Source organism: Trachypithecus francoisi, unplaced genomic scaffold (genome assembly GCF_009764315.1).
Source record: "Trachypithecus francoisi isolate TF-2019V2 unplaced genomic scaffold, Tfra_2.0 Lachesis_group5, whole genome shotgun sequence".
NCBI lineage: Eukaryota > Metazoa > Chordata > Mammalia > Primates > Cercopithecidae > Trachypithecus > Trachypithecus francoisi.
Genome location: NW_022681470.1, coordinates 138,265,951 through 138,279,073, shown reverse-complemented (window position 1 = coordinate 138,279,073; position 13,123 = coordinate 138,265,951). Strand labels below are relative to the sequence as shown.

Here is a 13,123-nt window from a genome sequence, read left to right as displayed (position 1 = left end):
TGGAGTGAGCCGAGATCATGCCACTGCAGTCCAGTCTGGGTGACAGAGCAAGACCCTGAAAGAAAAAAAAAAAAAAAAGAAGGGACGGAGGGAGACAGGGAGGGAGGGAGGGACGGGGAAAGGAAGGCAGGAAGGCAGGAAACAAACCAAAACAAGGCCAGGCGCGGTGGCTCACGCCTGTAATTCCAGCACTTTGGGAGGCCGAGGCGGGCGTATCACTTGAGGTCAGGAGTTGGAGACCAGCCTGGGTAACATGGCGAAACCCCATCTCTACTAAAAATACAAAAAATATAAAAATTAGCCGGGCGTGGTGGCGGGGTGCCTGTAATCCAGCTATTCTGGAGGCTGAGGCACGAGAATTGCTTGAACCCGGGAGGCAGAGATTGCAGTGAGCTGAGATCGCACCAATGCACTACAGCCTGGGCGACAAGAGCAAAACTCCGTCTCAAAAAAAAAAACAAAACAAAACAAACAAACTCAAATATCCCTCGGGCTGGGTGTAGGGAGGAAACGGCCTGAGAAGGGCAGTGGCTAGAGCCAGTCAACACTGCTCCGCACAGCCACGTTTCCATGGCTTCGTACGTCACTCAGGCCTTAGGGGGCGGGTCATGGAGCCCTAACCAATCAGAGGCGCTGGGGCGGGGCCCTGCCAACTGTCCATTCAGATGCGCCTGAGAGAGGAGGGCAGGGCCTGCGCCTCCCCACGGAGCCTTTGTTTCTGGCGTCAGCCCCCGCCCGGGCTCGCGTCTCCCTTTCTCCGAGAGGCCCAAGGTGTCTCCGCCGCAGCCTCTGTCGCACCGTGACCTGTACAGGTCGCGGGAGTCGTAGGGAAGGCGCTGGGACACCTGGAAGCCGAGAAATGGTGCGTGTGAGGGGCTAGGCGTCCCCAGACCGGGGGGGAGGGGCTGGTTGGAACCGGCCGGAACCGGCTGTGGAGGGACCCAGGCCTCCCTGCGGGACTCCGGGGTCTGGGACCCGAGTTCCCTGGCGCACCTGGGTCCCCGGTCCCCTCGGCCGCAAGGTGGGGCTGGCCAAGAGCTGGGACCCCGGGCGTCCTGTCCCGTCTCTGCGCGACGCCTGCGGCCCTGCAGCCCCGCGTCTCCCCAGATGGTGCGGGGGCCGCGGGAGGGTCATGGGGGGAATCCCGCCTCGGGTGTGGGGTTCGTGTGGCAGGAGCTGCGGTCTGTGGCCGCCCACCCCCCGTCCCTCCTTTCTCCCTTTAAAAATTAAGAGTTTATTTGAGCAAACAGCGGTTCATCGGTGTTCAGCTCTCGGTCGTGGTTTGTCGCTTGGGGATCTTTTGGAGGGGATGGAAGGAAGGGCTGTAAGGTGCAGGAGGAAGCGAACCAAATTCAGTACTTGGTTGGTGACAGTTATGTAGTCGCCTTATTTGCTCTACCAGTTGGACATTTTCTGCTTATGTAGTCAGAGGTGGATTGGTGGTTGTGGTTTATTAACCCTGAATTTCATTTCCCTATAAACTGCTAATTTATAAGAATTTCAGGCCGGGCGCGGTGGCTCAAGCCTGTAATCCCAGCACTTTGGGAGGCCGAGACGGGCGGATCACGAGGTCAGGAGATCGAGACCATCCTGGCTAACACGGTGAAACCCCGTCTCTACTAAAAATACAAAAACTAGCCGGCGAGGTGGCGGGCGCCTGTAGTCCCAGCTACTCGGGAAGGCTGAGGCAGGAGAATGGTGTAAACCGGGAGGCAGAGCTTGCAGTGAGCTGAGATCTGGCCACTGCACTCCAGTCTGGGCGACAGAGCGAGACTCCGCCTCAAAAAAAAAAAAAAAAAAAAAAAAAAAGAATTTCATTTGAGACTGGAGCGTGGTGGCTCACACCTGTAATCTGAGCGCTTTTGGAGGCCAAGACAGGAGGATTGCTTGGGCCCAGGAGTTGAAGACCACCCTCGCAATATAGCGAGACCCCATCTCTATTAAATTTTTTTAAATGAACATATTCAGACTGAGACCAAAAAACTACTAAAATTTTTTAAAATATAAAATCAAATAAAAGAATTTCATTTGATTTAGATTTTTGTTTCCTTGGATAGGAAACCAGGACACCACAGCCACAGCCTTCTAATTGCCTCCTAATTAATTATTTTAACACTCCCCAGGGGGACAGGGTCCCAAATCCTTGACCTTGTTCCCCTAGCCTGACTCCTTTAGGGCTTGTAAATAATTCTTGATACCACTTCTTTCACCATATTCCCAAAAGCTAACTCCAGTCATGACATGGTCAATTCTTTGTCCTTTATTGCACATTTCAAACTAATTAATTTGTATTATTTTTTTTGAGGAGCAATTGATTGGCCTTTTAAAAATATTCGTTTTCTGTTTCTGAACATTTCACAGGAGAGGAAAGCAGAGAATACATGTATGAGACCCTTCTGTAAGAAAACCTTTGTGCCTCTTCTCCTTTTCTCTCTCCTAGGCACAGGGATGTTCTCAGAATGTCTTTTGGTTGGCCTGGTGCCATGGCTCACGTCTGTAATCCCAACACTTTGGGAGGCCAAGGCGGGAGAATCACCTGAGGCCAGGAGTTTGAGACCAGCCTGAGCAACATAGTGAGACCTGGACCCTAAAATAAAAAAAAAACAACAAAAAACAGTGTCTTGGGTTGGGGTTCCCCTTTGGAAACTTTAAACTGTGATGTGTCTTCAGAGCATCCTCCTTTCCTGGTCCTGGGCTTCAGGGCTGTTTGGGCTGACACAAGATGCCCACAGAAGCCAGATGTCTTCAAGGGTCTAGTGAATATCAGCCTGCTGAGTCTCCTCCCACTGGACAGCCTGAAGTATGGGTTGGGGCCTCTTAGTGGAGGAGCTGGGTGTCCTGGGGTCAGAGGAGTCTCCTGATCTCCCATCTCTCTCAAAGCTCACCCCTGGGACACTCAGCTTTTTCTTCCCCTAATTCCAGATTCCATTCCTTGTGGGACACATTGGTGTCCAGCCAAATGGACGATGGTATTGAGGGGAAAAACAGATATGATTCTTGCCCTCTGGATTCTTTTAGACTAGTGAAGTGAGGAAACTTATCCCAAGGACAGGAAAACCCATCCCATTGAGGTGATCCAAGAACCTGAAAAGCAAAATGTACTTTAGGCAGACGGGGGACACAATGCAATGTCTCTTGGAAGGGTGCTCACTGAGCCCTTCAGTGAGCAGTTTAGGGGGTGGGCGATATCCCAGGTAATAGAGTGACCTGACCTAGGCCAGGCGCAGTGGGTCATGCCTGTAATCCCAGCACTTTGGGAGGCTGCGGTGGGTGGATCACTTGAGGCCATGAGTTCGAGACCAGCCTGGCCAACATGGCGAAACCCTGTCTGCTAAAAATACAAAAATTAGCTGGGTGTGGTGGCTGCTGCCTCTAATCTCAGCTACTGGGGAGACTGAGGCATGAGAATCACTTGAACCGGGGAGGCAGAGGCTGCAGTGAGCCGAGATCATGCCACTGCACCCCAGCCTGGGTGACACAGTGAGACTCCTTCTCAAAAAAAAAAAAGAAGGACCTGAAACTTCAGTCAGATATACCTCTGTTCCAGGTTAGCACAGTGCCTTCCTGGGTTTGTCTCCTGCAAAAGATTTGTTCACTTATTGCAGTTTTAGTTTAGTTTTTTTTTTTTTAAGTAACTATAAATGTATTTCATCTGTAGAACTTGAAATATAAGACAGTTTCCCAAAGAGGCAAGAAGGAAGTGGGTTTCAGAAAACATTAAATATCTAGTCTTATCTTTGTTAAAAATTACTACTTACGGCCGGGCGTGGTGGCTCACGCGTGTAATCCCAGCACTTTGGGAGACCGAGGCGGGCAGATCATGAGGTCAGGAGATCGAGACCATTCTGGCTAACACGGTAAAATCCCGTCTCTACTAAAAATACAAAAACATTAGCCGGGCGTGGTGGCGGACGCCTGTAGTCCCAGCTACTGGGGAGGCTGAGGCAGGAGAATAGCGTGAACCTGGGAGGTGGAGCTTGCAGTGAGCCGAGATCGCGCCACTGCACTCCGGCCTGGGTGACAGAGCAAGACTCCGTCTCAAAAAAAAAAAAAAAAAAAAAAATTACTTTTTTCTTTCCCAAAGCAAGTGTAGTAAGTTTCTCAAGTATGTTAACTTTTTGGGGTGGGGAGGGGGGTGGAGGTGGTGATTTCAAATGGAATTCCAGGGCTTAGTGCTGGGAATACTACTAAGGAAAAGAAAGAGAGAAAAACTCTCTTCTATCATGACTGCAGAAAAATGAGTACATTTCCACAAGTAAGTTTAGTAAATAAATTGGTGAATTACAGAGATTCACCAAAACATCAATTCCTCTGCTTTGCAGTGTGGCAAACTTGTGACAGTGGATAACTGTTCTCTTCCTTTTTCTAGGCATCAGAGTTTAATGCAAAGTCCTAATAGGACAGGACTTGGCAACTCCTAGAAGTGTTCAAATATGATTTAATACATGATTTATTACCATAGAAAGAATAAATAACATTTATTGTCTGAAGAGGATGGATACTTTTACTTTTTCTGTTAAGGTGTGAAATATAAGTGCCTCACAATTTCCTTCCCTGCTATAAACAGTGAATTTGAATGATTTTGCTGGATTCTTCAAACCCTAGGTATTTATTTTCTCATTGAAAATTAAGTGCATAACCTTGACTGGGAAACAGAGACAGCAGACTAGTGACTTCAAACTAAGGCCAATCTCGAGCCTTCAAAGAGAGGACATTATAGGCCCAGTTGTGCTTGCTGGGGAGCCTCCCCTGCAGTGTCCCAGCTGCTCACAACTGACCTTGGGTGGAGCCCTTTATACTGAGAGAAGCTCAGAGCCCCGGAAAGCTGGGGATTCATAGGCAGAGGGGGTTGAGGTGATGCCCTTCTGAGAATGTACTTGCTATTATCTTGGGTCTGTTTCTAGACATTTCTAATGAAACAAATCTGGATTTAGGTAAGGAGTGTTGTTTTTTTTCTTTTCTTTTTTTTTTTTTTTTGTGACAGGGTCCCAGTCTATCTCAGGCTGGAGTGCAGTGGTGCAATCATAGCTCACTGTAGCCTTGATCTCCTGGACTCAAGGAATTCTCTCACCTCAGCCTCCCAAGTAGCTGGGACTACAGGCACATGCTGTGATGCCTGGCTTATATTTTTTAAAAAGTTTTTTTAATAGAGACAGGATGTTGTGTTGCCCAGGCTGGTCTCTAACTCCTGGCCTCAAGCAGTCTTACCACCTTAGCCTCCCAAAGTGCCAGGATTACGGCGGGCAGGACTGGGGGGGTGTACTGCCACACGAACCAGGACTTTAGAAGACTTTCTTCTAAAGGAGAATTGAAAGGGAAGAAGGCGCCAAATATGAAATCTGCAAGTGGCCAGGCACAGTGGCTCACCCCTGTAATCCCAACACTTTGAGAGGATGAGGCGAGCAGATCACAAGGTCAGGAGACCGAGACCGTCCTGGCTAACACAATGAAACCCCGTCTCTACTAAAAATGTAAAAAAATTAGCCGGGTGTAGCGGCCGGTGACAGTAGTGCCAGCTACTCTGGGACTGAGGCTGAGGCAGAAGAATGGCGTGAACCCAGGAGGCGGAGCTTGCAGTCAGCCAAGATCACGCCACTGCACTCCAGCCTGGGCGACAGAGCGAGACAACGTCTCAAAAAAAAAAAAAATCTGGGCCGGGCGCGGTGGCTCAAGCCTGTAATCCCAGCACTTTGGGAGGCCGAGACGGGCGGATCACGAGGTCAGGAGATCGAGACCATCCTGGCTAACACGGTGAAACCCCATCTCTACTAAAAATACAAAAACTAGCCGGGCGAGGTGGCGGGCGCCTGTAGTCCCAGCTGCTCGGGAGGCTGAGGCAGGAGAATGGCGTGAACCCGGGAGGCGGAGCTTGCAGTGAGCTGAGATCCGGCCACTGCACTCCAGTCCGGGCGACAGAGCGAGACACCGCCTCAAAAAAAAAAAAAAAAATCTGCAAGCATCTCAGCCTGGGCTCAGTGGCTCACGCCTGTAATCTCAGCACTTTGGGAGGCCAAGGCTGGCGGATCACAAGGTCAGGAGTATGAGACCAGCCTGACCAACATGATGAAACCCTGTCTCTATTAAAAATACAAAAATTAGCCAGGTGTGTTGGCGCATGCCTGTAATCTCAGCTACTCAGGAGGCTGAGGCAGGAGAATGGCTTGAACCCGGGAGGCGGAGGTTGCAGTGAACGAAGATCACGCCACTGCACTCTAGCCTGGGCGATGGACAGAGCAAGATGCTGTCTCAAAATAAATAAATAAATAAAAATAAATAAATCTGCAAGCATCTCCAAGTTTAGACAGAAAAGAATTTTCTTTCATAGGAAGGAGCAAATGATGAGAAAGAAGGTGGGAGGTGGAAGGCAGGATGCAGGGTGCACAGTCCCACCTAGATCTTGAAGGCAGTCTGTTCTTAGGAGGGTCATCAGAGGGATTGTATATAGGCTCAGGCTGAGGGCAGGTCAAAGTTCAGGGGCGGGAGGAAGGAGAGAAACTTAACCAAAGTTTGGTTAACAGGTACTTTGTTCTGACCACTGAAGACAAAGCTATTCAGCTAATCAATTATGAGGAAAAGAAAGGGAATTTCTAGTCTGTGTGTGGCTTTGCCATAGGTAAAAAAGAAGTGTCATCTAAGTCATAATGAGAAGAGTGTTTCTTTGTGTAAGCTACTCCTGCAGAATACAAAAGATGGGGGAATTTCTTTAACCATAGCTATTTCCAGGGTTACCTACCTACCCAATCTTCCGCCACCATTTTCCCTTACATCCTTCCCTTCTGTTTGGCCATTTCTGATTTCTATGCAGTTGCTGAGAAGTATGGGTGATCCCTGGGGCTTGTGACTGGCATCTGCAGTGGGGCAGTGTTATCGTCTGGGCCCTGAACCTATGGGGTCCCTGTTAACTCTGGGTAGTGTCAGAATTGATTTGTTGAATGCTTTGTTGGTGTTGGAGAATTGGAGATTTAGTTGGTGTTCAGCAAACACCACACATTTGGTGTCAAAAATGGCATATGAAAAAAGACACTACAGATCAGAACCTTCTTTTTTTTTTTTTTTTGAGACGGAGTCTCGCTCTGTCGCCCGGGCTGGAGTGCAGTGGCCTGATCTCAGCTCACTGCAAGCTCCGCCTCCCGGGTTTACGCCATTCTCCTGCCTCAGCCTCCCGAGCAGCTGGGACTACAGGCGCCCGCCACCTCGCCCGGCTAGTTTTTTGTATTTTTTAGTAGAAACGGGGTTTCACAGTGTTAGCCAGGATGGTCTCGATCTCCTGACCTCGTGATCCGCCTGTCTCGGCCTCCCAAAGTGCTGGGATTACAGGCTTGAGCCACCGCGCCCGGCCTGGAACCTTCACCTGACTGGGTAAGTGTTGGCTGTGAGAACCGAGACCCTGGAGGAGGGAGCATTTCCACGCTGGGGAGAGGACAGTAGGGTGTGTGAAACACCGATGGACTCACCACCCAGGTTCATAAATGGGTGTTGGGCATTTCTGGTATGTCCTGATCTCATCTCCCTTCTGTACTCCCAGGTGACCAGGTCCTCATTTTTAAAAGGTGGTTCTTAATAGTTTTACCATTTATTTATCATTAGGCTGAATTTTGCTTGGCTTTTCCTCTCTTGAGTTTTTAGTAAGTTATTACCATTAATGTTATGACAAAAAGGGTTTTTTGTGGTTTCTTTGCCTGTTTGTTGCATGCATACTGGTTTCTGCATTTAGTTTGGGGGTTAGGATTTCAGCCAATGAAATTTAATTTTGGGCAGGGGATGGTGGTGGAATACAAACATTCAGTCTGTTAACAACCCTAACTGTATTTTGTACAACATCTTGGCTAGTCTTAGCCTTGTTTTTTTTTTTTTTTGAGTCTCACTCTAGCCCAGGCTGGAGTGCAGTGGTGCTCTTGGCTCACTGCAACCTCCGCCTCCGGGCTGAAGCGATTGTCCCACCTCAGCCTCCCAACCAGCTAGGACTAGAGGTGCACAGTATCACACCAGCTAATTTTTTTTTTTTGTTTTGTTTTTTGTTTTTTTGGTAGAGATGGGGTTTTGCCATGCTGTCCAAGCTGGTCTTAAACTCCTGGGCTCAAGCAATTCACCCGGCTATGCCTCCCACAGTGTTGGGATTATAGGTGTGAGCCACTATGCCTGGCCTTATTTTTGTCTGTTTTTTGTACAAGTAATATCATCCTGTATGTTATATTGTATGTCATCTGTCTATTTCACATAGCCATGAATCTTCCATGAAATGGTATTTTATTCACTATTTTACTTAATAAACTTTATTATTTAGACCAGTTGCAGTTTGACAGAAAAATTGAACAGATAATATGTAGCGTTTCCATATTCTCCTCCACAGGTCATTGTTTTCCCCTACTTTTTTTTCTTTTTTTTTTTTTTTTTGAGACAGAGTCTTGCTCTGTTGCCCAGGCTGGAGTGCAGTGGCCGGATCTCAGCTCACTGCAAGCTCCGCCTCCCGGGTTCCCGCCATTCTCCTGTCTCAGCCTCCCGAGTAGCTGGGACTACAGGCGCCCGCCACCTCGCCCGGCTAGTTTTTTTTTGTATTTTTTAGTAGAGACGGGGTTTCACCGTGTTAGCCAGGATGGTCTCGATCTCCTGACCTCGTGATCCGCCCGTCTCGGCCTCCCAAAGTGCTGGGATTACAGGCTTGAGCCACCGCGCCCGGCCTTTTTTTTCTTTTCTTTTTTTTTTTAAGAGACAAAGTCTTGCTCTGTCACCCAGGCTTGAGTGCAGTGGTGCAATCACTGCTCACTGTGGGCTAGACCTCCAGGGCTCAAGTGATCCTGCCACCTCAGCCTCCCAAGTAGCTGGGACCACAGGTGTGCACCACCACACCTGGCTAATTTTTTTTTTTTTTTTTTTTTTTGAGACGGAGTCTCGCTCTTCCACCCAGGCTGGGGTGCAGTGGCCGATCTCAGCTCACTGCAAGCTCCGCCTCCCGGTTCATGCCATTCTCCTGCCTCAGCCTCCCGAGTAGCTGGGACTACAGGCGCCCGCCTCGTCGCCCGGCTAGTTTTTTTTTTTTTTTTTGTATTTTTAAGTAGAGACAGGGTTTCACCGTATTAGCCAGGATGGTCTCGATCTCCTGACCTTGTGATCCGCCCGTCTCGGCCTCCCAAAGTGCTGGGATTACAGGCTTGAGCCACCGCGCCCGCCAATTTTTTTTTTTTTTTTTGTAGATGGGGTCTTACTATGTTGTCCAGGCTGATCTCTAATTCCTGGGCTTAGTGATTCTCCCACCTTGGCCTCCCAAAGTACATAAATATGGTATCATTTATCATATATATCATACAATTGATGAATCAATATATCATATATGATGATGATCAGAATTGGTGAGCCAATATGTTACTTACTAAAGTTCAGACTTCATCAAAATTGGTAATTTTTGTTCTTCAAAGGACACCAAGAACTTGAACAGATAATTCATGAAGTGGAAGAACAACTTGCAAATCCTGTATCTGGTGGGGAATCGTATTCAGAAGCAGCCTGAGTCTCAGTCCCCTCCATCACACTCCATCAGGTTGGGGGCTGAATTGGCAGCCAGGACTCCCAGGTATCCTGTCCCATCACTGTAGGAGGCAGTCTACCTCCTGGACCTCTCTGGACAGTTGTGCACCTGCAATCCTGGATCTCACCCCGATCGTGGGGTGACAACAGGGAGTGGCCATCCAGAGAGAAATCTGAGCCGGGTGTTTTGGGTTTGTGGGTGGGAGGTACTCTCAGGACAACCTCCCCCTCCATGGAGTCAGACTTGGGTGGGCCCGGCAGAATGGCATGTGTGGTTCCCAGCTCCTTCATCCCCAGTGGGAGGGAGCCTGTCATCCCCTATGCATTCCAGATATATGAAGCAGGGTCTCAAGTTTACAGCCTTGTTCCCTGTTAAAGAGAGATTGCACTGGAAACTTGTTAGGAATGTCAAGGAAGAGTTTATTCAGCACAATTGCAGTGAGTCATGACAGCTGTAATAGGGGAGGGAGATTGAACTCAACCTTGAATGCAGCAAGAATATTACTGGATTTATAGTCAATGGACAAGGTGAGGGAGAGAATGGAACTTGGTTGGGTCTCATAGGTGGTGGAAAAAGAACTTGATTGGATATTAAGGTAGGAGGAGTCTCTATAAACTACTTTAGATGGATTCTTGCTGAAACCGACTTCTGCAGGCCAGTGCCAAGGCCTAGTCAAAAAGAGGGCTGTGAGGAGCTTGACTCAAGTTTGGTGAAGGAAGGAGTACTTGAGACCTCTTCAGCCTAGTTTTTCTTTTCTTGTTTTTTTTGAGATGGAATCTTGCTCTGTCGCCCAGGCTGGAGTGCAGTGGTGCGATCACGGCTCTCTGCAACCTCTACCTCCCAGGTTCAAGCAGTTCTCTGCCTCAGCCTCCCAAATAGCTGGGATTACAGGCACCCACCACCACACCTGGCTGATTTTTTTGTATTTTTAGTAGAGACAAGGTTTCACCATCTTGGCCAGGGTGGTCTTGAACTCCTGACCTCGTGAGCCACTGCATCTGGCCTCTTCAGCCTAGTTTTTCCCAGGGCTCTGTATTAGTCTGTTTTCATGCTGCTAATAAAGACATACCCAAGAGTGGCTAATTTATAAAGGAAAGAGGTTTCATTGACAGGTCAGTATGGCTAGGGAGGCCTCAGGAAACTTACAATTATGGTGGAAGGGGAAGCAAATATGTCCTTCTTCACATGGCAGCAGTAAGGAGAAGTGCAGAGTAAAGGTTGGGGAAGCCCATTATAAAACCAGATCTCATGAGAACTCACTGTTATGAGAACAACATGGAGGTAACCACCCCAATGATTAAATTATCTCACACTTGCTCCCTCCCATGACACGCAGGGATTAGGGGAACTATAAGAGGACATTTGGGTGGGGACACAGCCAAATCATATCATTCCACCCCCAGCCCCTCCCAAATCTCATGTCCTCACATTACAAAACAATCATGCCCTCCCAACGGTCCCCCAAAGTCTTAAATCATTGCAACCATTAGCTCAAAAGTACAAGTCCAAACTCATCTGAGACAAGGCAAGTCCCTTCTGCCTATGAGCCTGTAAAATCAAAAACAAGTTAGTTACTTCCTAGATACAGTCAGGGTACAGGCATTGGGTAAATACACCCATTCCAAATGGGAGAAATTGGCCAAAATAAAGGGTAGAGGCCCTATGCAAGTCTAAAATCCAGTAGGGCAGTAATTAAATCTTAAAGCTTTGAAATAATATCCTTTGACTCCATGTCTCACATCCAGGTCACGCTGTTGCAAGAGGTGGGCTCCCTCAACCTTGGGCACCTCTGCCCCTGTGGCTTTGCAAAGTACAGCCCCCCACTCCTTGCTGCTTTCACGGCTGGCATTGAGTGTCTGTGACTTTTCCAGGTGCACGGTGCAAGCTCTCAATGGATCGACCATTCTGGGGTCTGGAGGACGGATGGTGGCCCTCTCCTCACAGCTCTACTAGGCAGTGCCACAGGGGGGACTCTGTGTAGGGGCTCCAACTCCCATATTTCTCTTCTGTACTGCCCTAGCAGAGGTTCTCCATGAGGGCTCTGCCCCTGCAGCACAGCTCTGCCTGGACATCCAGGCATTTCTACACATCCTCTGAGATCTAGGCAGAGGTTCCCAAACCTCAGTTCTTGCCTTCTGTGCACCCACAGGACCAACACTACATGGAAGCTGCAGAGGCTTGGGGGCTTGCACCCTCTGAAGCCATGACCTGAATTGTACTTTGCCTCCTTTTAGCAATGACTGGAGTGGCTGGGCACAGGGCACCAAGTGCCTATGGTGCATATAGCAAGGGACCCTGGACCAGGCCCAGGAAGCCAACCATTTTTTCCTCTTAGGATTCTGGGCCTGTGAAGGGAGGGGCTGCCATGTAGGTCTCTGATGTGTCCTGGAGACATTTTCTCCATTGTCTTGGCAGTTAACATTTGGCTCCTCATTACTTATGCAAATTTCTGTAGCTGGCTTGAATTTCTCCCCAGAAAATGGGTTTTTCTTTTCTTTTCTTTGTTTTTGTTTTTTTTTTTTTTTTGAAACAGAATTTTGGCCGGGCGCGGTGGCTCAAGCCTGTAATCCCAGCACTTTGGGAGGCCGGGACGGGCGGATCACGAGGTCAGGAGATCGAGACCATCCTGGCTAACACGGTGAAACCCCGTCTCTACTAAAAAATACAAAAAACTAGCCGGGCGAGGTAGTGGGCGCCTGTAGTCCCAGCTACTCGGGAGGCTGAGGCAGGAGAATGGCCTAAACCCGGGAGGCGGAGCTTGCAGTGAGCTGAGATCCGGCCACTGCACTCCAGCCCGGGCGACAGAGCGAGACTCTGTCTCAAAAAAAAAAAAAGAAAAAAGAAACAGAATTTTGCTCTTGTTGCCCAGGCTGGAGTGCAGTGGCGCGATCTTGGCTTGCTACAGCCTCCACCTCCTGGGATCAAGCGATTCTCCTGCCTCAGCCTCCCGAGTAGCTGGGATTACAGGCATGTGCCACCACAGCCAGCTAATTCTGTATATTTAGTAGAGAAGGGGTTTCTCCATGTTGGTCAGGCTGCTCTCAAACTCCGGATCTCAGGTGATCCGCCTGCCTAGGCCTCCCAAAGTGCTGGATTACAGGCATGAGCCACCACGCCCGGCTGGGTTTTTCTTTTCTGTTCCATTGTCAGGCTGCAATTTTTCCAAACTTTAATGTTCTGTCACCTCGTGAATGCTTTGCCGCTTAGCAGTTTCTTCCTCCAGGTACTGTAAGTCATCTCTCACAAGTTCAGAGTTCCACAGATCTCTACGGCAGGGGCAAAATGCCACCAGCCTCTGCTAAAACATAACAAGAGTCACCTTTGCTTCCAGTTGCCGACAAGTTTCTCATCTCCATCTGAGACCACCTTAGCCTGGACTTTATTGTCCATATCACTGTCAGCATTTTGGTCAGAGCTATTCAAGAAGTCTTTAGGAAGTTGAGACTTTCCCACATCTTCCTGTCTCTTGAGCCCTCCAAGTCTCTAGGAATTCCAAACTTTCCCACATTTTCCTGTCTTCTTCTGAGCCCTCTAAACTGTTCCAACCCCTCCCTGCCTGTTCCCCAGTTCCAAAGTTGCTTCCACATTTGCAGGTATCTT

The 13,123-nt window shown here is 48.8% G+C and overlaps 1 protein-coding gene across 2 annotated transcripts in view; it reads left to right on the top strand.

Moving 5' to 3' along the window:
• The first annotated feature begins 654 nt into the window (after window positions 1–654).
• The window catches only part of ZNF627 (zinc finger protein 627), a 28,609-nt gene continuing 16,140 nt past the window's right edge, over window positions 655–13,123 (top strand). The window contains exons 1-2 of one of the 2 annotated variants that reach the window (XM_033196806.1): window positions 655–862; window positions 9,414–9,568. Coding sequence is in view for 1 of the 2 variants with exons in the window: in XM_033196805.1 (XP_033052696.1) it covers window positions 860–862 (3 nt within the window). In the remaining variant the exon portion in view is untranslated. The remainder of the gene's footprint in view (window positions 863–9,413; window positions 9,569–13,123) is intronic. The other variant, XM_033196805.1, reaches the window with a different exon arrangement.